General features: G+C 47.7%; 1 protein-coding gene across 3 annotated transcripts in view; it reads left to right on the plus strand.

The window, feature by feature from the left end:
* The window catches only part of Dlg5 (discs large MAGUK scaffold protein 5), a 116,759-nt gene that overhangs the window by 27,654 nt on the left and 63,761 nt on the right, over positions 1-25,344 (plus strand). For all 3 annotated transcript variants that reach the window (XM_027387495.2, XM_027387496.2, XM_027387497.2), the window contains exons 2-3: positions 16,109-16,177; positions 24,091-24,253. In XM_027387495.2, the coding sequence (XP_027243296.1) occupies positions 16,109-16,177; positions 24,091-24,253 (232 nt within the window). The remainder of the gene's footprint in view (positions 1-16,108; positions 16,178-24,090; positions 24,254-25,344) is intronic.

Below are 25,344 nucleotides of genomic sequence, written 5' to 3' on the forward strand. Positions count from 1 at the left end.
CTTGACATTCTAAGGGTATTTTCTTCACTCACTTGTCTGGTACCCAGTACATTTAGGCTGAGAAGGAGAAAGCCATGGGTTGGCTTACCTGTGTCTCTGGCCAGCTCTCTGGATCATCCATTCACACAGCACTGGTGACTCTTCCACTAGGAAGAGGGCCCAGAGTCTTCATTCTTGCTAAGCACATGCTCTATCACTAAGCTGTACTCCAAGCCCTTACTTTTTTCATTGTCTTGTAAAACACTGGCAGATAAAAATCATGGATATTACTGTAGACAACAGGCTGTTTTTAAAGCACAGTATCCTTGTATTGGATACCTGCTGGTTCAGGGCCCCACAAGAGTTGCTGGAGCCAAAGAGCTAAATAAAGAATTGCTCTGATGTTTAGGTACTCACTGGAATGACAAAGTTTTGTTAAATGGTCAGTGGCAATAAGGTGGACAGGTGTAGCATCCAAGGGGACCCTAGAGGTAGGTAGCATCCAGCCCTGCTGGGATCTGTTTCTTATCTGTCAGAGGCATACACTATACTATTTGGTCTTTGGAGACCTTCTGTCTTAACATTCTGAGACTCTCTATGGGTGTTCTTTAGGAGGTTAGATAGAGCACATGTAGTGTCAGCCAGGTTTTGTGCTGAAGGCACTTGCCAGCTAGGAGAAGGAAGAACTGGTGGTGTTCTAAACATTTATCTGCTCCCAAGACGGCCCTCATTCTCTGATGGGTTGACTGCATTGCTTTGTCTGTCCAGGTTTTTTTTGTTTGTTTGTTTGTTTTCCACAGGCGGCTTGGCTTCTATCTGTATCCCATGCTTGCTTGCTGCTTGTGGGTCACGAGGTGGGGAAGGATTGAGGGCACATGTGAGATGTAAGCAAAACGGGGTCATGGGTCTCCCTCCTTAGATCTTAGTGTCCAGCCTTCAGTGACCCTGCCTAGCCTAGGAGGGCCAGGGACCACCTCCTCAGGTACATATGACAAGGTCTCCAGCCCTAAGGAACAGACCTGGAGTCCAGCCTGGTGACTCAGGTGCCCTGAGTAGTTGCTTCTGCATTGATGCCAGCTGGTGTCTTCCCAGGGTTGGATAGCAAGTTTTAATAAGCAAGCCTTGGGCAGCTCTTTTTTTTTTTTTTTTTTTTTTTTTTTTTTTTTTTTTACTAGCTGGAGCATTACTTGCAAGCTTCTGCCACTCCTAGTCCCTGAGATCCATGTATATGTCTGAGACTTGGGGCACCACAAATAAAGACTATGAGGGTAGGGTGAGATAGATACTTTTGGGCTCATATCGTGGGACTGACCTACAGGGAAGTGTAGTGGGTACAGGGGATCCTGTTCCCTAGGGTTCACCTTTTAGGCTGTGTTGGTGTTCTTGGTCCAGGTCATGCTGTCAACAGGTGGAAGAGCTGTCATGTTCCTAGGCCATTTTCCTGTGCAGTGTTGTGTGGGGTTAGCTGTCTGCAAACCTGCTCACCCATCTGCTGCAGCCCTGTTGGAGACTCTGGCAGTATCTGAGATGGAGTGCTGGTCAGCTGTGTTTCCATAGGGTCCAAGCATCTAGATCTCAGAATGCCTTCCTTCCCTTCCTTACCCCTTCTCCCCATCCTTTCTTTTCCCTTCTCTCTTCTCCCTCACTTTCCCCTTCCTAACCTTCCCTCCCAATCCCTCTCCTTCCCTTTCTCTTTCTCAGTCCCTCTTTTCTTTTTCCCATGAGCTTTTTGTTTGTTACAGGGTCTCATGTAGCCTAGCCTGAACTTGCTAGGTAGCTTCGGATGACTGTGAGCCTCCGATTCTCCTGCTTCCACCACTGAGAGCTGGGATTACAGGTGTGAGCTACCGCACTCTAGGTTTATGCAGTGCTGGGAACTGAACTCAGGGTTTTATGCACATTAGGCAAGCACTCTGCCAACTGAACTACATCCCCAGCCATGGCCACATTTTCTTCACCTGCATCCCTAATATCTGAAGGTACCATGCTTAGTGTATAGAGGCAGAGGTGCAGTAGCCTGTAATTAACCCTACCCGACCCTTTCTGGTATCTGGAAGCAGAATACTGCCCATATTCCTGCCTGGCAGGTGAATTGCTAGACTGTGTAACTCAATACCACTTGACTAATTATCTGGTGTGGTCACAGGGCACCCTTGGTACCGCCCATCCACCAGAGTCACAGTTCCTGACTGGGCCAACTGGTTCCACTAATGCTCAGGGCACTCATGGGAAACAAATGGCCTTTGTGGTAGGTGGAGGGTGTTCCAGCTTGACCATGTGACTGCACTCAGGGAAACCAGCTTGGAACAGGCATCCAGAATAGATCCCACTTTTCTCTGTGTTGTTGGTGCAGTCTTAGGAATTGTTGATCCCTTTGTGTTGTTATTGAAGAGTGTTTTCCATTTGTGTCTAGAGATTTCATTGGTTTCCATAGTTGTCCATGTCTGGGTGGGGGGTCACCTGGGGGTTGTGGATCTTCCTGATCAGATAAATGTTCACTCTATCACCTTAAGTGTAAGGAACTGATGCTTTTGAAAACCCTGATGTCATGGTGGCAGGAAGTAGATTTGAACATGTGTATCTGTATTTTGAGACTCTTTTAGGAGGAATCAGGAAAGGCTCTTAGGATATAAACATAGTTGGCCCCTTTAAATGGTTCCAGAAGAATTGGTGTCCTTTACGAACCCGCCTATAAGTTCTGGTGAAGATTTTATTCTGTCTGTCTGTCTGTCATTATCTGTGTCTCTGTCTTTGTCCCTCATTGTTATGTGTGTGTGTATGTGTGTGTGTGTGTGTGTAATGTAGAGGCCAAAAATAAACATTTAGTATCTGCCCCAGTTGCTCTCTACCTTGTTTTTGAGATAGGTTCTCTCACCAAACCCAGAGCTCAGGATTTGGCTAGACTGGTTCATGAGCAAGCCCCAGGGATCCTCCTGTCTAGGGCTCCCCAGTCCTTGGGATTATAGGATCCTGCTGCTGGGGCATTGTACGTGGGTGCTGGGGAATCAAATAAGGGTTCTCATGCTTGTATATTAAGCACTTTACTGACAGAACTCCCTTTAGCCTATTTGGTAATACACTTTATTCAGTTCATCCTAGACTTTTGCTGTCCTCTGTCAGTGTGATTTTTCATATTCTTTTTTTCCCAACTCCTTCTGTAATACATTGCAGGTCATCAAGATGGTGGGCATGCTAACCTGGGTGATGGTGGAAGAGGCTGTGGGAGGAGAAGAGCAGCAGGGTGACCCCTATATTTGTCCCCCATTCATCCCTTACAATTTATTCAGCTCTTCCTGCATGTACTCCTGCATGCATCCTGGAAGCCCTCCCCACTGGCCTGGCTCATCTTTCATGTAGCCACCATGCACAAAAAACTGTTGGAAAATGAAAGAGAAAGTTGTATTCTCAGAATGTTTGCCCCTGAGGAAACTTTGTGTTTGCACAAAATTCTATCTGACAGTTTCCATTTAAGCTAAGAAACCTAGAGCCCCGCAGGCCCTAGGAAATACAAAAATTGGCACTTTGTAGGGCTTCTGCCAATAGTGTCTTGCTGTTGGAGCCCTGTCTGCATGAAAGATCTGAATTTTTCAGATGAAGATTGCTGCCAGGCTCTGGGTGGCTGCTATTGCTACAAGCACACCCACTCTTGTCACTGTGGGACCTGTTTGTCTGCCCCTCAAGGTCTCCTCTTTGTTTTTCTGAAATGTGATGAAATGGAACGTGCTTTTAAAAATAGATAATTTCTGGCGGTGGTCTAGGTAGGCTTACTGGCCTCAGCACCCATATTCCTGCCTCCTTTATCTCATTTTGGCTGATGTGACATTGGCAATGAGAACTTGGATTTTTTTCCCCCTTAGTAGTCTTTCCAGATGCATTCCTTTTAATCACCTAATTTCTTTGCAAAGAAGCTGAAGATTCAAAAGCATATTTTAGCTATGTTGATTTACTTTTCCTAAACAGTGACTTTCCCCTTTTGACTGCCAAAGCAATATAGCACTAATTAAAAGATGAAAAAAAGAAAGAGACTTTATAATTGTACACAGTAAAGAGCTTGTCACCCTATACATGTATGTGGGGGTCCTACACTGTGGGTGGGGAGGGAGGAGGGTGGGGCGAATGGCTTCAGCCTATGAGTATCCGACCGGAACGACTGGTAGCCTCATGGGTGAGTGACAGGTGAGGTTGATGTGGGGCTTACAAAACAGAGGCAATGTGGTGGTTATTGTATTCTTAGGGCCCAGAGATGGTGCATCTGGTGTTCTTGGTTTGCAGAATGATCCTACTTTATCTGTTAACCTCTGAGCCTCAAGGTTCTTAGTCATAGAGTGGGGCTAAGGGCAATACCCTCTCCCCAGCATGCTGCGAGCTTGAGAATGCTATTTGTATTTGACTGTTTCATAGTGGGCACAGAGAATGATGTTTTTTTTTTGTTTTTTTTTGTTTTTTTGTTTTTTTTTTGGAGACAGGGTTTCTCTGTGTAGCTTTGGAGCCTATCCTGGCACTCGCTCTGGAGACCAGGCTGGCCTCGAACTCACAGAGACCCACCTGCCTCTGCCTCCCGAGTGCTGGGATTAAAGGCGTGCACCACCAACGCCCGGCCAAGAATGGTGTTTATACTGGGGTGGACTACACATAGCCTGGCATTCCTGGGCACTGGATTAGTGGTAATCCTAGACCCTTAGACCTAGCTTGCCCTCAGAAGGCCAAAGGGCTCAAGCTATAGGATTGCTTTGTGTCTTTGGGGACTGGCATACTGTGGTTTCATTTGCTTTCCTTTGTGGTTGCTGATGTGGGTTTTTGGTTTTAGTTTTTTTTTTTTTTTTTTTTTGCACAAAATAGGGAACTATTTTCCCTTATTGCATAAGACTAACCCTTTCTCTCTCTTGGGCCCTGTGTAAATGGTAACCCACATCCTCTTAGCATTTGAAATACTTTCACTCTCCTTCCCCATTTCGTGTTGTTGTCCCTGGGCAATCTGAAGATACTGTGGGGCCAGATTTTCCTGAGATGGGTGGGGGAGCTCCTCCTTCTGCACTGGAGAAGAGCAGCTGGCCCTGTCCACTGCTCTCTGGAGGATGAGATTGGCTATGCCCTTGTGCTAAATGCCGTGTGAGCAATTGGGTCAAGATCACTGAAATGAAGCTGCAATTTGATGGCAGCTTTGCTTTTGGTTTTAAGGAGGTAGAGCTCAAGATTTGTTACTTGCTTTGGTAGGGCTGGAGGATAATCTCTAGAGCCTTTGTTCCTGCTTGAATGTGTGGGACTGGTGGCCCATTGCTCAGCTCCCAGCTGGAAGCTCCCTGCCCCTGCTATGAACATGGCAGAGGAGAGAGCAAGTGAGAGCTTAAGTGGATTTCTGTAGGGCTGGACATGTCACTGTGCCCTGCAGTTTTTGGAACCAACTTTTCCTCTGAAGGCTGTTTGAGAATTCACACCAGGTTCTAGATAATTGGCAGTGGTGATGATTTCACATGGTGTCACCTTATCTGAGAGGATGTCTGGGATCAGAAGACTATGTGCTTTGGGCAGGGCTTTACAAAACAAATCAATGTAAAGAGACAGGTACCATTTTATTTTGCCCGGAGGACTGTTTTTGAGTCCTGGTCATTTAAGAGTGTGGAGAAGGCTGGAGAGATGGCTCAAAGGTTAAGGGTACTTGGTGTTAATCCTGAGAACCAGAGTTGGGTTCCTAGCATCTACCATGGTGGCTCACAAACGCCTCTCACTCCAGTTTTACGTTGATCCAGGGCCCTCTTCTGTCCCTCTTGGGCATCTGCACACACGTGTGTATGCACTCATGCAGACTACGACACGTATACACCCATAAATAAAACACCTTAAAAAATGTTTGGTGAACAGATTGGATTTTGGAATTTAGTTCCAATTAGCAATTAATTATAATAAGCCTGCCAAGCACTAAGCAAATAGCTTCTCCATGTGGTCCAGCCAGTAGAGACCCAGGAGTGATCCTCAGTTCTTCATCTTACCCATGGCAGAGATCACTAACCAGCCCTGGTTCCTTTCCAGATATAGGCCCAGGCATGACTTTCTTTTTAGATGTCCCTTTTGGTTTCTAGTTTAATACAAACCCATTCTTTCCCTGGTAGGAGAACCAAGGCCAGTCAATCACCTACATAACTGCCTCTTTGGGAGGTCATCTCTGACTTCCACATGACCAACTCAAAGGGTCTTTTGCAGATGTGTATGAGTGTGGAGGCCAGAGGACAACCTCTCATGAGAGAGAGGGTCTCTCATTGACCTGGAGCTCACTGAGTAGGGTGGCCTGGCTGGCCAGTGAGCCCAAGGGATCCACCTGTCTCTGCCTCTCCAGCACTGGGATGCTATCATGCAACATCAAACACAGCCTTTTTTTTTTTTTTTAAATCATGGATTCTGGGATCAACCTTGGGTCCTTATGTAACATGGAAGCACTTCACTGACTGACTTATCCCTCTTTTCCCTAAGCAAACGTTTTTTGCATTCTGACTCTTTTCAGTATGTGTTGAGGTATATAAGGTCTCCCAAGCTCCCTCATGGTGCCTTCTAGAACAATTACTCTCTTGTTCTTTTTGTGCCTTCTTCCTTTCTTTTTCTTCTTTCTCCTCCTCCCTCTTTTGTTTGTTTGTTTGATTTTTCTAAAGTTTTTTTTTTTTTTTTTGTTTTTTCGAGACAGGGTTTCTCTGTGTAGCTTTGGAGCCTATTTTGGCACTCGCTCTAGAGACCAGGCTGGCCTCGAACTCACAGAAATCCATCTGCCTCTGCCTCCTGAGTGCTGGGAGTAAAGGCGTGCACCATCAATGCCCGGCTGTTTGATTTTTCAAGACAAGGTTTCTCTGTGTAAGAGCTCTAGCTGTCCTGGAACTGACTTTGTAGACCATGCTGGCCTCAAACTGCCTCCACCTGCCTCTGCCTCCTAAGAGTCTGTATTAAAGATGTGCACCACTACTGCCTGGCCCTCCTTCCTCTTCTTGTCTCATGTAGCTCAGGCTGCCTCAAACCTTGACTTTCCTGAGTACTAGGGTTACAGATAGACATGAGCCACCAATCAGGTATACATGTTGCTGGAGATCGAACTCAGAGTCTTGTGAGTACCAGACAAACACTCATCTAGCTCAGTTACATCTCAGCTGTTTTTTATTTTCCTTGTGTGTACATGTATGGGAGGAGGCAGTTTATTTTGTATTTTGAATACACATAGAAAGGAAAAGGGTTACTAGAAGAACAACAACAAAGAAATACATAGACACTGGAAGTTTGTTATCTTACTCAGAGGAAAGTCCTACATCTTCTTGTGGCCTGTAAGGTCACCTGAACCAGCCTCCTATGACTTCACTTGCATCTGCAGCTTCCCCATCCAGACTGCCAGGCCCTCTTACAGTCTGACCCCAGGGCCTTTGCACTCTTCCCCCCTGCTTGAAACAGTCCTATTCCCTCACCCCTATACTTCTGGGTCTTTGCTAAGGTATGAATGAGCTCCTCAGAGAGCCCTCCTGTATTTTTTCATCCCCTCGCTGCTCATGTGATAAGTCAGAACATTTATCTGCCTTGTTCTCAGTTGTATCCCCACGACCTCCCAGTGAAATTCCCTGTATTAGTATGCATGTGTGTGTGTGTGTGTGTGTGTGTGTGTGTGTGTGTGTGTGTGTGTCTGTCTGTGTCTGTGTCTGTGTGTGTCTGTGTGTGTCTGTGTCTGTGTGTGTCTGTGTGTGCGCACCAGCCTTAACACAGGTGTGGAGGTCAGAGGACACCTGGGGAGGTGGTTGTGGCATGTGGGTCAGGCTTTGTGGCATATGCCTTTGCCTTTTGAGCCGTCTCAGTGACCTTCTCTGAGCATTACAGTGGGTGCCATTTCCCAGTACAGATGTGCCCACCAAGGGGGGCACCTTGTATAGTACACCAACCCCCCCTCTTGCTTTGGTTGTCTGATGCCCACATGCAGGTGCCATTGAGGACTGAATGGGAAGGTGGGTTTGTTCGGCATGCAGCAGGTCAGGAGATCTATAAGGGAAGGCTTGGAACTGGCTTGGCTGGCAGAATGGTGAAAAGGGAAAAAGGGCTTTGTGTATTAGTTACTCTTCCTGTTGCTGTAATAGAATACCCTGACAAAAGTAATATGAGGAAGAGAGGGTTTGTTTGGTTCATAGTTTGAGATTATAGTTCATCATGGTGGGGAAGTCACAGCAGCAGTGTTTGAAGCAACCGGTCACATTACATCCATAGTGAAGAAACAGTAATGAATGCTGTGCTTAGCTCAGTTTCCTCCTCCTCCTCTTTTCATTGTGAAATATGTATCTTGATCATCTTTCTCATTTTTATACAGTTCATGATTTCAGCATAGGGAATGAATGGTCTCATCCCAATGGTGAATGGTCTCATCCCAATCAGTGCCATCCAGACAATCCCCCACAGGCATGCCCAGAGTGATAATTGAGAGTAACCATCATGCCTTCCTAGCCTACAAGAATAGTCTTTCATTTAGATATGGAGAGAGGGGTGTAATAGTTGGTGTACAGGCTCTTCATAAAAAGGGCTTTCTACCAGTGACCCTTCTAGGAGTTGAACAAAGGTTGGGTCTGTCTGCTAGAGCCAGTTCACAGGCTCTGAAGTCTGTTCACTGCTGCCTTGCAGGCATTACTTAGGAGGCCACTGAGGCAGGGTTTCAGAGCTTAATGGGTGCCCAGATCTTCAGAGGATGTCACTCTCTGTACTCTTACTCATTGACTGCTCATCATTCAGTACTCTCCCTATCCAATAAGCACGGAAGGGAACACAAAATGTGGGAGCAGCTGACTTAGGGTCACACAGTGGGACACACAGTGTGCTGATCCCCAGCTACCTGACATCCTGAGATGATGGAAGGCAGTGGAGTCTGTAGGACAGGAAGGCCAGAGGTACAGCGTGGGGTTGTCCTCTTCTCTTGGTGGACATAGGAACTGAGCCCAGCCAGGATACAGGAGCTGGCCAAGGCAGAGGCCTTGCAGAGATCTTCATCCTTTTTGTGTGCTCCTACAGCTCTAAGGGAGTATATTTCAAGATAGCTTTGGCCATTGCTAGTACTGACTGGAGCCTAGAGGAACTTGGCCATCACTCCCCACTCCATCCACGTTGAGCGTGGTACAGGACAAGGCAGTGGTACTGTGGTCAGACTCTTCTAGTTGCCAGCCCTGGTCAGGTTGGCTTTAGACATCACTAATGAATGAACATTCTTGACTTTTTGCACGTTTGCAAGAAACTCTTGATACCCGGCCTACTCCACCCCTGCCTACTCCTGAGGCATAACTGTAGACCAGCCTCCTTTTGCCAAGCCCTAGGACATTGCCTTGTACCTCTGGTACTTTTTGGGTGTAAATATGCCAATTATCATAGTCAAGAGTAACAAGGAAGTCAGGCTTGTTTTCATGATGGAAGGCACTATTAAAGGTTGTCCCTACCTGGTCTTGGTTGACAGTACCAGGCCCCTTCCAGCCTTTTCCTCGTCTCACATAAAGCTTAGTCTATCTGAAAGGAGTTAGTGTTCCCAGGCCCTTGCTTGTGGTATTCCCTAAAGCCTTCTGCTGTTGGAGAAGCGGCTGTCTGGCCTGACCTTTCATCCCAGTAAAACAAGGCAAGCAAGTAGCAAAAAGGTGGTATGTATTTCCATTAATTCCAGCTTTCCATCCTTTGTTTTCTCTCTTGTTTTATGTTATGGGTTCCAGATTGGAGAGTATGTGCAGAGGTAAAATTGACCTCTGGGTTTCCTGGGGTCTCCATTTTATAGATTCAATCTTTACAACACAGAGCTTCAGGCAAACAATGTTCCCATTGCTCCCCCAGGGCCACTGTCGTCATAGGTTCATGCTCCCATTGTTTGGGCAGTGGACACCCTGCCACTTTTGCAAGTTAGATTAGTAGTCCTTATGATGACCTGAAAGGGGAGTGATAAGCACCATTATTGTGCTGTTTTACCAAGCTGAAGGTATGTGTCCTTACCTACACTATGGTGTTATCTCCGTGTGTGGGGGTGGGGTATCCAATGACAAGTTTTAATGTACAAGCCCAGTTGCTTTGGGTGGATGATGCACTCTGAGGACAAATCAGGCATGGTCTGAAACACCAGCTTGCTGTGCACAGAAGTGGTTAGCATCTTTTCACTCTCAGATAGACCCCGTAAGGTGCACGGGGGAGGTAGGACTTCTTGACTGACTTACCTTAGTCTGTGTGAGATGCATCCCATGACCACCCTGCTAGTTCCCTGAAATGCCTGAGGTGTGTCAGTCTTCATTGTTGGGTCTCTGTACAAACAGGGCCTGCCCTCCATGAGGCCTTTCTAACCCAGCACTGCAGGATGTGAGCAGTAAACAGTGGCTCTCACTACCCACCTTTTCCTCATCTTCACAGTCAGGAAGAAAGTGGCTCACCAGTGAGGGCTGGTGATGGTTGACATCTTCTCTAGGATGTCCTGCCACCTCAGAGCCCCAAGGGCCCAGACTCAAAGGGTAGCTTGCACACGTTGACTGTGTCCTGTTTGCCCTTAATAGCTCTCCCTTAAACACATTGTGTAATTGAGACAGCCCCTGGTTTCCTCCTCTGTAAAATGAACCTAATGACGACTTCTGGGTCATTATGGGTGTTAACTGAAGCAATGTCTGCAGTGTGAGCCAACACATGCACAGTCTTAGCACTTACTCGGCTAAGGACCCATTAACTGCTGTCATTGACTATTAGAGAGTGCCACTAAGTCTGCAGTTTCCTTGTGGACTGTCATTTCATCACTGCCACAGCCTTCCATATAGGTAATGCAGGAGTGGACAAGGGGAGGGTAGGAAGGGCCTGCTGCAGGCTGAGTCACCAGAATCTAAGCTCAACAGCTTGTGCTTGGGGCCATGTGAGGCATTGTTTCAGATGCTCTTTGTGGAGTAATTCAGTTGATCCTCACAGGGCCTTTACAAGGGAAGGATTCCCAGCATCCCCTTGTTACCATAAGCATATGGACACCCAGAGAGCCTGAGGCTGAGGTAAAGGTGGATTGGGGAGATTAGCCTAGGGGAGCTGGTACTGGCCATTCTACTCTAGTCACCCCCATTTCCTCTGGCCTCAGCTCAGATGGGAGAGAGTCTCTCTTGACCTAGTAGGTGTGCAGGCTATGAAACTTCTGAGACTATTTCCTCTCAACTGACCGTCCAGTGCTCTGCAGGGACAAGTGTGGATCTGGGAGTGATTGGACATGTGGGTTACAGTACTTCAGGTGTGAGCTGTAGAGGTCAGTAGGGTGGGGCAGGCCCCAGCTCCTGATACCTGCTGTCTTGGGGGCTTTCCAGTTGCCTCAGAATAGTAAGCCCATTTCCCAGTGGTTGAGTGGTAGGGGTTGGCCTGTCTGAGGCCATGCTGTTTCATGTGGCCGGGTGGTCAGGGACCTTTGCATGCTAGTTCAGCTGTTTTGAGTTTCCACAGTGAATGCATGAGTCACCCAGCCCTTCACAATTCCAGGTAAATGAAGGGGGGGGATGGTGAAGGGATGTCCTGGCCCCTGCAGGCTGCTGACAGGGGCCTGAGGGTTTGTGGTGTTCCCTTATCACCACAGTTCTGGAAGTTCTTTTGAAGTTGGTCTTAGTGACCCAGTAGGACTGAGTCATACTGTAAACAGGAGTAGCAGGCCTGAGCTCTTCTGAAGGACATAGATAGCTTGTAGAGGGTCAGTCCCACAGTGTCACTAGGTCAGCTGTCTCCCAGACTAGGTCAGCTGTCTCCCAGAGGTACCTACTTCCCCTGGGTCTTCTGTAGAAGCTTCCATCTGTAACCCTACTCCTCTTAGCCTTGTTCCCTTTTAACTTTGCTCCCTGCCCTTGGTCCTGCACCATGGGTCTGTGTCCACATGTCCTGAGGCTTCTTAGCAATGCAGACTCAGGTCCTATTTTGATCTACCCTTTAACCAGGTCCCCAAGCAGTTCCTCAGATGGTAGAGAACCCACACAGATGACTCAAGCTCACATATCCACCTGAAACTTGTCTTCTGTAGGAATGTTTCCACATATGCCATTTGGGTTTCTGTAGTCTGTTTAGGATCTCACAGGCTGGCCCTCAGATAGCAAATGTGACGACAACTGGGCTGACTATAGTGTCCAGTGACCTGGGCTTCTGGGTAGAGAGTGTTTCTCCTCCACAGAAGATTTTTAGGGTGCCTTAAGGTTCAGATAGTTTCAGCAGTCCCTTCTGGGCAGCAGGGAAATTTTCCAATTCTCATGGCTACTGCAGATGGAGGGTCTAGACAGGACATCTAAGTATGTTGGGCTGAGGTGGGATGCCTGTTGCCCTTCAGGTTTGATTGTGAAACCCCAGAGGGAGATGATGCCATTCATTTCCCCTCAGGAAGTTATCAGCTTTGAAAGGACACTGTGTATGGGTGTGGTGTGTGTGTGTGTGTGTGTGTGTGTGTGTGTGTGTGTGTGTGTGTGTGCGCGCGTGCGTGCGTGCCTGCCTGCCTGCCTGCCTGCCTAGTTTGGGGGAGGGAGGCTAACTCCCCTGCCTTCTGCTAACAGTCCTGACCACATAGGGCTTTAAAGACAATGGTTATGAAGACAAAACAATATTCAGACAGTGTCATCTTTGGGTCCTTTCCCCCTAATGATGTCCAAGGCTCTGAGAACATTACTAGGCCTTGTTCAATCTTCACCAGTTACTCCCCACACCTATCATCCTTGCCAGGGCAAGGAGCCCTGCCATCTGACTGTGATGAGGGGTCAGGATAATTCCCAGGGATGCAGATAAAGATGTCACTCTGCCCTAGGCAGACCACATAGCCCAGTGAGGACTTTGGGGACAGGGAGGAGGAACAGAATGTATTGGTTGCAGAGATGTGAAATGTACTCTTCCGGATAGGGAGGACACGAGGCAGGGAGGAAGAAAGACATCTGCCACGCTTAATTAACAGTGGAAATTTGTTGTGGGGAGGAGGTGATGTATGTGTTGGAGATGGGGTGGGGGAGGGGGCTGCTTTACTGGAAGATGGGACACTGTAGATGCCAGTAAGAGAAAGAAGCAAGTGTTCCATTCTGGCAGACTGAACCGCCAAGTTGGATTGACTTTAGCATAGACTCATGAGTATGTGACTGGGAGCATTTATTAGTGCTGGCTAGCCTTCCTGGTCCCCATAGAGAAAAACAGACAAAATCTAAAAAGATGGTTCCAGAGTTTAGAACTGAAATATGGTTGTTAGAGTCTTATTTTTTGTAGTAATCTATGGATGGTCTGGTTGTGTTTGACTTCAAGGGTACCACAGTAGAGGTGAGGACTTAAAATTTTGCATGTAAGTAACATACAGACTGAGCAGGTTATGTTTGTGCAATATAAACATACAAACACACACGTAACAAGTAAAGAAAAAGCTTTGAATTTGAAAGAGAGCAAGTATAGGAGGGAACATGGGAGGATTTGATGGGAGGAAAGGAGAGGGGAATGATGTAATTCTATTACAATCTCAAAAAAGAAAAATTACTGAAAAAAGAAATGACAACTGTGAGGGCGATGGACATCACTTAGTTGTTGATGATCAATATGTAACATGTCCGTGTGTGTTGAAATATCACATTGCGCATTTATAAATATGTGTAATTAATATAATAACTAAAAATAAAAATTTAAGAAACTAAAAGGGAATTTACAATGTATCCATTTCTGATGCAACAGTACATAGGTGTGAAATGCACAGCATTGCCCTATTGTAGAGCTGGGGAGTGCTGCTCAGTTGCCCTGTGTGCAAATTCAGTCCCCACTATCCCACACCTAAACAGGGTGTGGTGGTGCACTTGGGAGACAGAGACTGGAGGATCAGGAGTTTAAGGTCAGCTTCAGTTACATAGTTCTAGGCCAGGGTTTACTGGGGTAGATGGAACTTGAAATATGGGAGCATGAACATAGCTCCTTCCTTTTTTAGCTGGATCTTAGAATTTCAGAGGGGTGGAATATTTTTGATTTTCCTGCCCTGCAAATGACGTACAAATGGCCCTGTGACAGTCATGCCATGAGAGCACTAGGTCTCCCTGCTGCCACCCCTCTGCAGACAGCATCATCAACTGCTGGGGAGATGGCAGTGGATGCATTTCAGCCTAGGATTGTCCCCTTGGAAGACTAGACACCTACCCACCTTCCTGCTTATCACCCAGACTCCTCAGATACCTATTAAATTCAGTGATGAAGCCACCAGTCATTGCGGGCCACTGGCCTGTTCTTGCCTCCCCCAGTGTATATTGTCCTGTTTTCCCTCTCTCTTTGTTTCCATGTCTGATAGGCAGGCTGGCTAATTCCCTAATAGACCTTTATATTCGATGCCTCTGATCTTCATAGGTGGACCTCATCCCCTATTCAGTCTCCTCTGTCCTCTGGGGTGCTCTTTCTCCTCTGGAAGTTTTCTCAGTATGCCATGAAGCTACCTCCATCCCCATTTCCCTTTCCTGTTCATGTCACATCCCTCACTCTCCCTCTCCCTCTCCCTCTCCCTCTCCCTCTCCCTCTCCTCTCTCTCCGGCCCTCTCCGCTCTCCCTCACCTCTCTCTCCCTCTCTCCTCTCCTCTCCCTCTCCCTCTCCCTCTCTCCCTCTCCCTCTCCCTCTCCCTCTTCCCTCTTCCCTCCTCCCTCTTCCCTCTTCCCTCCTTCCTCTCTTCCCTCTTCCCTCTTCCCTCTTCCCTCTTCCCTCTTCCCTCTTCCCTCTTCCCTCTTCCCTCTTCCCCTCTTCCCTCTTCCCTCTTCCCTCTTCCCTCTCCCTCTCCCTCTCCCTCTCCCTCTCCCTCTCCCTCTCCCTCTCTGTTTTCCTTTCATGATAGTGTAGGTCTTGGGGACCCAGGAAAAGAGTTGGAAGAAGGGAAGGGAACCCTCTGAATCAGGCCCCTTCTGCCTATGGGTTATTCTTAGCAGCTTTCTAATGTCAGAGCCCCGAGGCTTGTTCAGAGCCCTCATAGCAAAACCCTAACTGTGCTCAGCCACCTGATTCTGGGAACAAAACATTCCTCTTCATACCTGTTTTATGTAACCTGCTACCCCTGCCTGGCATGCTTTTCTGTAACCGCCCCCACCAGCACAGTTTCCCAGTGGCATTGGTTTGCCTTGTCCTTTAATTTTGTGTCAGTTGTGGCCTTAGAGAGCAATATACACACTTGTTTTCCACTCCTCAGTGAGAAATGTCACTGATGCAAGGGGACCTTTTGTGGGACTGAACCTCTTCCTCACACAGGCCAGAACCAGGGTCCAGCAGGCCAGTGTGTGCTCAGCATGCCTAGTGCTGCTCACCCGACATCTCAGTCCGGAGGTTGTTCCTGGGCTTGGCAGGTTGTACTGGCATTGGAAAATAGTTGAAATCAAACCCTGGTGGTGCTGTGCACATGGTAAATGAATGACATTAGGTGCCTGCTCACCCCCAGTGCTCCTGTCCTTCCTCATGTTGGCGGGGGTGGCAGGGCGGCACCAAACAAAATGTGCTGCTCTATGTTTTGGTGACATTGTAATTGCTCATAAGTTTTTAAGTAACTTTACTTTTTTATTATTAAAAATCTTATTACATTTATGCATTTATGCAGTGTGTGTGGGGAAGGCAGTGTTTTTCTTTTCACCATGTGGGACCTGGGGATCAACTGAAGTCATCAGGATTGGTAGCAATCACTTTCACCTTCTGAGCCCTCTTTATGTCCATGCTAGTACTAATTTTTATTATTATTATTATTATTATTATTATTATTATTATTATTATTATTTTTGTGTGTGTCCATGGGCATGTGAGTGCGGTAGTAGTTGCGCGCGTGCACGTGTGTGTGTGTGTGTGTGTGTGTGTGTGTGTGTGTGTGTGTGTGTGTGTGTGTAGGTTAGGGGACAATTTGATGGGGTAAGTTCTGTCTTTCCAACATGGATTCTGAGGACAGAAGGCAGCTGGCAGGCTGGAAAGGTATCCCTCTACCCATTAATCAGACTCTAGAGCATCATGGTGTGAGTGTGAAAAAGAAAGGTAGGCAGACTGAGCCAAGTCCAGATACTGCCCTTCACATCTTCCTGTTGACCTGAACTCCAGGTTCCCAGCTCTGGTGAAGAGGAATGATATACAAGAGCTTGGGCTGAGGACTAGTGGCCCTTGGGGTAGTAACATATTGGTCTTCCTTTATGTCCCTAGGCTCCACCTACAGTGTCCTGTCCATCATGCCCTCAGACTCGGAGAGCAGCAGCTCGCTCAGCAGTGTGGGTAAGTTCTCCATTCTTTGGGACAGTGGGTGGACTGTGGCTTGGGTCTTAAATAAGGATGGCCCAGGAAGGGTTTCCATGGCATGGGATATCAGTTCTCCCATCTGCTTATATGTGAGGTCCTCCTCTGTTGATGACATTCTCATTTTCTCTTGTCACAGACATCTGGCTTTGGTGTTACAGAGGTGGGTTGGGAAGCGTGTTTGTCTACTTCATCACTCGTGGAGTAGGCTAACTCCAAGAGTCTGGCCAGCTCCCCAAAAGCTTCTTATTGAGATGGAACCCTCAAGTAGCCTGTCTATGCTGAAATGGATGTTTCCTTGAGCCTAGGAGAATGAGACCAGCCCTGTCTCCACTCTCTGAACTTGTGCTGCAGGAAAGGGGGTTGACTTCCTAATCTTCCAAGGTTCTTGTGTGTGTGACATTTGCCCTGTATTGTACCCCCTTTTTGGATTTGAAAGCCCACAGAGAGCATTAGGTCAAGTCATTGTGCATTCGTACTACATAGAGATGGGAAAGTTGACATCCATCAAGGAGGTGTAGCATGTCTTAGTTTCCCAAACCAGCTAGGGATGGCATCCCAACCATCAGTCACTTTCTGAACTTTTCAAACCAGGTGTGAAGACGTTTGTAGGGTAGGTGGTGGTACCTTGGCAGCTAAATCTCAGGGTAGGAGACTAAGAAAACCTCTTAAAGCATGGGAAGTCAGTGTGATCAGAGGCTACCATGTGCCAAGAACAGGTTGTCTGAGTGATCCTGGGTGACCTTAGTAAAGTCTCACAGCCTGGGACTTAAACCTGTCTCTCAGCTCTGGAGACCAGAGGTCCAAGATCAGAGAGTTGGCAAGGCAATGTGCTCTCAAGGGTTCAAGACAGCAGTTCTCATGGTAGGCTTCTTCATGAATTGCCCCATCATCCTCCACTCCTCCTCTCTCTGTCTCTTTCTCTCTGTGTGTAGGAGTGCTAAGGACACTGATCACACCAGGTTCAAGGCCTGTCTTGTTCCACTGTGGCCAAGTTGTTCATCTGTAAAATACTGTGTTTCTAAATTTCTAAGGTTCACATTCTCCTTTTCCTGGATCACGGACATCCGAAAAGAGCACATTTATCTTCTAGCTCTCATGGTGTCTAGGGCTCAGTAAGGACACTCCAGAGAGTCCTGCATTACTGTTTGACTGACTATGGGTCTGGCTCTTCAGGAATGGGGCTGTCAGGATAAATAGGAGATGAGGTGACACTTCTGTTTCCCATGTCTTGCGGCCCTTCTCATCTCTAGTGGATATTGCAGACATATTCACATGTGTCACTCTGAACTGGCAATGTCACCTTTCCAAGGAGCATGTATGGCCTCACAGGGCCTCCAGAGACAGGCTCTGCTTCTCAGAGCATTTACTGCTTATGTCAGCATTTTGCACATGAGCAGGAAGATGGGATTTGTATTTTTCTGGTGTGGCCTCAATGTACCATAGGCTCAATGTACCATTGGTCTTCCTGCTTCTGCTTCCTGAGTACAGGGATTACAGGCATCATGCCTAGCTCAATGGGCTGAACTTGAAGGCAAGTTAGCCCTTGTGCTGAGGGTCAGTAGTGTCTACAGATACTTTTTGAGAGTCAGGAGCAGACTGAGAGCAAATCTTTGTATGTCACATTGCAAGCTCAGCCTGCACTGGCTGTGTCCAGTTCTTTCATACAAGAGCTGGCTATGTTCCTATGGTCAATTCTCCCAAGCTCACAGGAACCAAAATTTGCTTTTCTTTCTCTTCTGGTCACAGCTGAATATCCACACCCACTCCCTTAACCAGTAAGGATATGTGTGACCTCATATCACAGGCATGGCTTTATCAGGCTGGGTACATGAAGATTGGGCTATGCTGCCTCAGGCATATGGAGCACTGCCTACAACAGCACTTTAGCTGTCATAGCCAGACCTGACAGCACTCAGGTCTGTGAGGGCTAATATAGAGTTACTACCAAGAGGCTAGTCACATTTAAATGCCTTAAAATGAAGTAAACTTTTTGGTTTTTCAATTACACGAGTTGTATGTAATTGATTCAGTTTCCATTTGGGATGCCACAGGTGACAATCCAGATTAAGAAGACAGCCGGTCCCAGTAATGTCTCCATATGATCAAAGACACCTTCCCCAGAAGCCCTAAGCAGGGAGGATCTCCTCTCATTGAGGGCAACAGAATCAATGGTCTGTCCCTATACCTGTGCCACAAGCCTGGACCCTGTTTTAGCATGTGTGGGCACTCATCAGGGGTGCAGATTCCTGAGCATAGGGCCATCAGAAACGGGTAGGGCTCACCACCTGCAGTTGGACAACAGTACACTGTGCTTGGGTGGGAAGTGGGATGTCTTGTGACAGGCCACATTTAGTCCATTGAGGAGACCAGACAGGTCTTCCTCATGACTAGACAGTTCCTGCTGGCCCAGTGTTGTCTAGTGAGAGGCAGAGCATGTCCTAGATACAGCAGGGTGGGGTGTCTGTAAGGACAGATGGATACCCACTTTTACTTGTCTTTATTTGTGGACCTTAGGAAAGGTAAGAACAAGATCCTTAGAATAGAGAGATCGTGTCCACTTTTCCTGCTTCATCTCCTCAAGATGAAACAGTGGAGAAAAGCAAGTTGTATTCAACAGAGCAGGCCTTGGTTTTAAGATTGGAGGCAGGGGGCTTTCGATTTGTTTCTGAGACAGCATCGTCCTAAATTGCTTTCTGCCGCTATGATAAACACCATGACCTAAAGTAACCTGGGGAGGAAAAGGTTTATTTGGCTCACACTTCCAGGTAACAGTCCATCCCTGAGGGTAGTCAGGGCAGGAACTCAAGCAGGAGCAGAGGCAAGAACACAGAGGAGAGCTGCATAGTGCCTTGTTCCCCCTTTGCCCCTAGCTAGTTTTTTAGACAGTCCAGGACCACCTGTCCGTGGAATAGTTCTGCCAACAGTGGGCTGGGCCCTCCTACATCAATCAATAATTGATTTCCTCACAGATGTGGCAGAGGCCAATCTGATCAAGACAGGCCTTCAGTTGAGGTTCTTCTTCCCAGGGGATTTCAGTTTGTGTCAAGTTGACAGTAAAAACTAACTAGTACAAGTGTCTCATGTGTCCCAGGCTGGTTGTGAACTCGCTGTGGAGACACAATCTTGAACATCTTAGTCTCTTTTGCCTCCACTTAGTTAGTGCTGGGCCTTACAGGTACACACCAGCACATCCAGTTTATGCTAGTGTTGGGCACTAGATGCAGGGCACCATATGTGCTAGGCAAGTATTGTCTCAACTGAGCTACATATTAACTCTATGTTTCATCTTTTTTTTTTTTTTTTTTTTTTTTTTTTTTTTGACAGAATCTCACTGCTAGTCACCTTGCCTCAACTTTTAAATCCAGGTTCAGGTTACCATATTCTGCCTGGGAGTTTTTGTACTTTTTCTAGGTGTCTGAGGCCTTACTCACTACTTCAGCTTCTGTTGTCAACAGCCTGATAGCTGCAGTGTTCCTCTGCTGAGTCCTCTTTGGGGTAATTTTCATCAGCTTGGCACACGTCTTCTCTGAGGACCCCCATCCTCATTGTAAGAGCGCTGAGGATCTTCCTTGTGCACTGGGTGCTTCTGTGTCTCTTCCCTGTCCTTCCTGACTGAATTCCACAGTAGTCTCATATTTCTCATATTGAGTAAGTAGGAAGGTTTAAGGAGGGAGAGGACACTCCTAGTCAATGTTTGGGACACCTTCAGTTCTTGCAGATGGAGGTAGTGGGGGATTTCACATGAACCAGAACAATGGATCTCAGGCTTGTGGAAAGGAGAGGGCTGAAGGATTTCCCTTGTGTTTCAGGGAAGGTTCCTGGAAAGGGTAACATGGCTTCTTTTGGGAGGAACCTAGTCAGCAGGGAAGCCAGGAGTATTCCCTGTGAGGTCAGCAGTTTCTTCCCTGCACAGCCTTTATATTTTTTAGATTTCTTTTCTTGTGAGACAGGGCTTCATACAGCTCAGGCTGGCTTGGGCTCATTATAGGATGACTTAGCAATTGTGATCATCTCACTCCCCTACTGTAGTGCTGGGATCGATCACAGGTGTGCACTATGACACTGGTTTCTGCAGTGCTAGGGTTGAACCCAGGACCTTGTGTATGCCAGGCAAGTTCCCTAACAGTTGAGCTACATCCCCAGCCGCTGGACAGTCTTTTGTATCCTGGCGAAGCCCTTGACATTCTAGCATGTATGATGTTGTCTAGTAGGAGCACCTTCTCCTCTTGCAGGAAGTGACTGTAGGAGTCACTTGGGAGAATGCTGGCAAGGCCATGCATGCCGCTACACTGAGAGAATAGAGAACAGACATGAGAGAGGCAGAAGGAAGCTGGCCTTAAGCTGTGGAATACATCAAGAAAGACATGGTTCTGGGGAAGACTCAGTGAGTCCTGAGCAGGGAATGGGGAGATTCTTGGAGGAGGTGGGGCTTGAGCCTGGTCTTCCCTGCTTTCCTTGGTTCTTAAAAAGCAGACCCCAGTGGAGGATTCCAGAACATTAGTTTGTCTGGCCAGGGAGCCAGGAAGTAGCTAGGTTGTGCTAGGGGCTCCTGGCTTTCATTTACTTCAGCAAAGAGGCCAGCAGAAGGCACCTACATTTCATGCAGAGGGGATTCCTTTAGGTATAGTGTCTGATGCCAAAACTGTGTGTGTGTGTGTGTGTGTGTGTGTGTGTGTGTGTGTGTGTGTGTGTGTGTGTGTGTGTGTGTGTGTGTGTGTGTATGCACGCGCGTACACACTGGTTATGTCCCCTCAGCCTTCTGTGTTTGCAGTTGTGGATGGTATGCATTCTCCAGTGCAGCTTAGGAACTGCAAGAACCAGTTGCCCAGAAGAAGTTCCAGGTCCTTCCTGCCAGCTCTGGTTGGTCCTGGGCTGGCTTGGTGAGCCTGGTGACCATGTGCTGTCCCTTCATAGTATCACCTTCAACAGTCAGAGCCTAGAACAGTCAGGACAGACACTTGGGTGTCATCCTGCCCCCCCCCCCCTTCCACCGCTTTTGGCTGGTGCTAGTTTTCTCCTGGGCTTCTGACACTATAGACTCAAGGAATCTGAAGTCAAACATGCAGCCTGCAGTGCAGAAAGGGTGAGGAAGCCTCAGGGTTACCTGGAGCATGGGAGGAGGGACGAGGGAGCCAGAGGCAAAGAGCCTCCAGCCAGTCTTCTACCCCTATGTCTAGCTGCCCACTGATCCCAGCAGTGCATGGCTACATAGGAACTGGGGATTTTCAGGATGGGGTATGGTTGTGCTCTATCCCTTGCTACTGCCATTTTATTGCTCACAGCCAACCCCAGCATGTGACTGTTGTGTTTATATACCTGGGCCTGGGCCTGTGCTGCTCTTGCTACTGAGGCATACATATTCTTGTTGGAGAATAATCTAGTGTGTAGGTCTGTGACCATTGCACTGCAGGGCTGCATCATCCTCAGTACATTCTCCAACCCTGGGAAGCATTTAAAAAAAATTTAAAAAATCAGTAAAAATTTGTATACTTATGCATGTATGCATGTGTGTGTGTGTGGGGGGGCATGTGTCTAGAAGCCAGTGGACAACCTTTGGTGTGATTCCCTATACTTTATTTGAGGCAGGGACTCATTGGCCTAGAGTTTGCCAGTTAGTCTAGGCCACCTGGCCAGCTAGCCCTAGGGATCCTGTTGTCTCAGCCTCCTCAGCACTGGCATTACCAGATGCTACTGTGCTTGGCAGTTTCATAAGGCTTATGGAGATTCTAACCCAATTCCTTGAGTTAGTTAAGAAGGTTGTGTATTGACTGAGTTATCTTCCCAGTCCCCAAAACTGTTTTCACTTGAGGGGTGATAGAGAGGATTTCCCACTCCTCTTAGGTTGTTTTAGAGCTTCCCGACTCAGCACAACCTGGGATCTGTCTTGAGGGTTCTATAGGAATTGCTGTAGTCATCAGAGATAAGTCAGAGAGGCTGCTACTCGCTGGGGTCCCAGGCCTAGTTGACCTTGTATTGTTATGTTCCATGGGTTCTTATGTGTTTGCTATGGATGACGGGGAAGATGGTAGGGGTGAGAGTAGAGTGTAGAGAGGGAGTCCGTCCAGACCCATTGGGAAGTGTAGTGGTTGAGGCCTGGATCTTAGGTCAGAGTTGAGTCTGAGGCCAGGGGTGGGGGCTCACATGTCACTGTCTGGTTTTATGGTGTCAGTTGCTCAGGGGTGATTCCAATATAACCCTGGTGGGCAGTTTTAATGGCATGGTACAGAACTGAATACCTTGGCCACATACCCTAGATAATAGTCCCCACTGTTGTGTCTGGGTGGCCAGCTGGCTCAGGTCCTCCCACCTAGTCCCTGAGACCAGATGCTGCTTTGTTCCCAAACATGGATGCCTTAGTAGCCCTGAACTGGAGCTAAGTGCCTGGGGGATTCCTGGATAGTGACTGGCTTTTAGTTCTTGTTTAAAGGACAAAGAAGCTGGCTTCTGATGTCAGATAAGGATGATAGTACCAGCAAAGTGCAAGGGCAGGCAGGCCACAGCAGCTCTGTTCCCCCGAGACCCCAGGCCTCTTTATATCTGAGCTACAGCCACTGGGGTGGAGCTGGTCTTCTCTGCCTAGCTAGTCCTTCCTGGACATGCTCTTCCAGACCCATTTAAAGGCATGTCTCTTAGTTTATTCCAGATTCAGTCAAGTTCACAATCAATCAGGATGAATATATTTTGGGAGTATTAGATTCAGGGGTTGGGTTACCTCCATGTGGGATGCCAGCAATGCTGGGGTAATAGCTCGAGGTTCCTACCTCAATACCATGACAAATTCAGTTCCCTCTGACCACATGGAACTCCCTATCCTCCCTGGGGCCACTGAAAGATACAAGGCTCACTTTTCATTTAGCTGACATTTTGTTTGTATGAACCATCAGACAACAAGGATCAGAAGACGTTGGGCAGGGCCTCACAGATAGAAGGGGAATGTCATGCTCTTTGCATGTCAGTGTCCCCTGAGGAGACAAGTGCCATGGCCCAGGAGTGAGTCAGCCTCTCTGATGACATCTACAAAATGAGATGGTTGCTGTGTGCTCCTCAGACCCCACCCCAGATCTCCAAGGGTTAGGTGAGGTGTCAGGTTGATATATCCATATCTATAAAAGGGCGGTGGTTTAATTCTTAGGAAGTCTTTGGATTCTCAGAGATCTATTTGGATCTGGTCATAGGCAAGCAGTGTCTGTTTTACATTTGTATGATTTTGGTCCTGAGGACAGGTGATGAGGGTGTGGTGTAGGTTAAACATGGATGCCCCAGGATTTACCTGCATCACATAGGCTGTGAATTGTCAGCATCCTCCAAGCTTGTTTGCCTTGGCTGGCTTGGGCAAGTCTAGAGGCAGTAGGGACTGAGTTGTTTGTCTAGTCGTGCTGAGAGATGATGGGGACAAAGCTCATGGGTCCCAGCTGCCCTGCTCTTTGGAGTATTCACTTTGTTCCATGTGTGCCCTCTCTCTCAGGCTCATGGTTGTGGCTCAGGGTAGTCTTACTTGCCTCTTTAGTCAACTGGGTGATAATGAGCATGTCCAGATGTCCAGGGCAGGCAAGGATTAGTGCCCCCAACAATTCCATCCTAGAGATATAAAATCCAGACTGCGGAGAGAGTGGGTGTGCTTAGGGTCCTTGGCCAAGACCTGATGTTCTAGTCCCTGATGTCAACTTCATCTGTGGAAAGAGATGGAGATAGGACCTACTTAGTAGGGGTGGGTGTTCCTGTAGCAGCTGGCAGGGACTGGTCCCACTTGGTGCCTTGCAGTGGGTGATGAGAAGACCTAGGGATTATCACTGCTTCATGAATAGTTGAACAAGCCATGATGTCAGAACAGTGCTGGCACCTTGGGAGTGTGCCCAAGTGCATGTTCTCTTGTGCTTACCCACCCACAGGCACTACTGGGAAGGCACCGTCCCCGCCACCCCTCCTCACTGAGCAGCAGGTCAATGACAAAGTGGAGAACCTCTCCATTCAGCTACGGCTCATAACACGTGAGAGGAACGAGCTACGAAAGCGCCTGGCCTTCGCCACCCATGGAGCCACCTTCGACAAGAGGTAGTCATTGTCCCAACTCCCCAGTGACTGTCCTGGCATCACTGTGTCACCTTGAGCCACTTCCCCTTAGCTCCATGGTTTCTGGAGGCTTTACCTCCAAAGTGTCCCTTGTCCAATCTGGTGTCCTTGGGATTCTAACGAGTTGTAGAACCTTAATCCCTGTTGAGGGGGCAGGGTTCTGTCTCTTAGTCTCCATCTCGCCTCCTCTGTGTGTCTTATGCTTTCTCCAAGTGAAAATAAGAGCCTATGATCTAAGTCACAGAGATTAGGGATTAGGTGAGTATATGTGTATTCCCATCATCCATTTGAATTGGAAGCACCTTGAGAATTGGAAGCATCTGCGATAGGCCAGCTGTGGTGTGAGTCTGGGGTAGAGGAGCTAGGCCAGCCCCTTGGCATTGGTATTTGTCTCACAGGTGATTGTGTGGTAGGTGCTTCTGGTAGCCGTTGGAGGGGCCTGATCACTGTGTGCTTGTTAGTGTGTTATAGAAGACCTGGGGCTCTTAACTGCCGTTACCTGGTCCTGTGCCACCAGTACTCAGATAGTAACCTTTCCTCTCTGTCCTCATCCTGCTGCATCCCACTCCTGGGCCATAAATGCTTGTGCTATGTGCGCATGGGCACGCACGCACGCACGCACGCACTCACGCATGCACGCATGCACGCATGCATACACACACACACTGTCTCCCTGTTGCATTGCTGGCTGGAGCTTTCTGTGGTTTGAAAACCCATCAGATTTTCTTGCCATGTAGGCATATTATAAAGGTACATCTTACCTGGTGTCTTTTGTTTTGAAGAAAAAATTTTTTGTGAGTTTTAGTATCTGTTCCCTTGGCAAAAAGCATTTGCTCAGCCTGCTGTAGGAAACCATGCACCAGCATTCCCCAGAGAGCCTATTGAAGTCCAGATACTGGGTTCCCTTTTTCCCTCCAGATCCTGAGAGTCTGGGTTCCTGTGGTAGGGCCTGAGGATTTGCGTGTCTCTCTCAGTTTCATGTGATATCAGTGCTGAGACCTTGGAGCTCCACTTTAATCAGCACTGCTGATGGCCCCTATGCTCACCTTAGCATCACATTGGAATCCCCTAGG

This window comes from Cricetulus griseus (assembly GCF_003668045.3).
Source record: "Cricetulus griseus strain 17A/GY chromosome 1 unlocalized genomic scaffold, alternate assembly CriGri-PICRH-1.0 chr1_1, whole genome shotgun sequence".
NCBI lineage: Eukaryota > Metazoa > Chordata > Mammalia > Rodentia > Cricetidae > Cricetulus > Cricetulus griseus.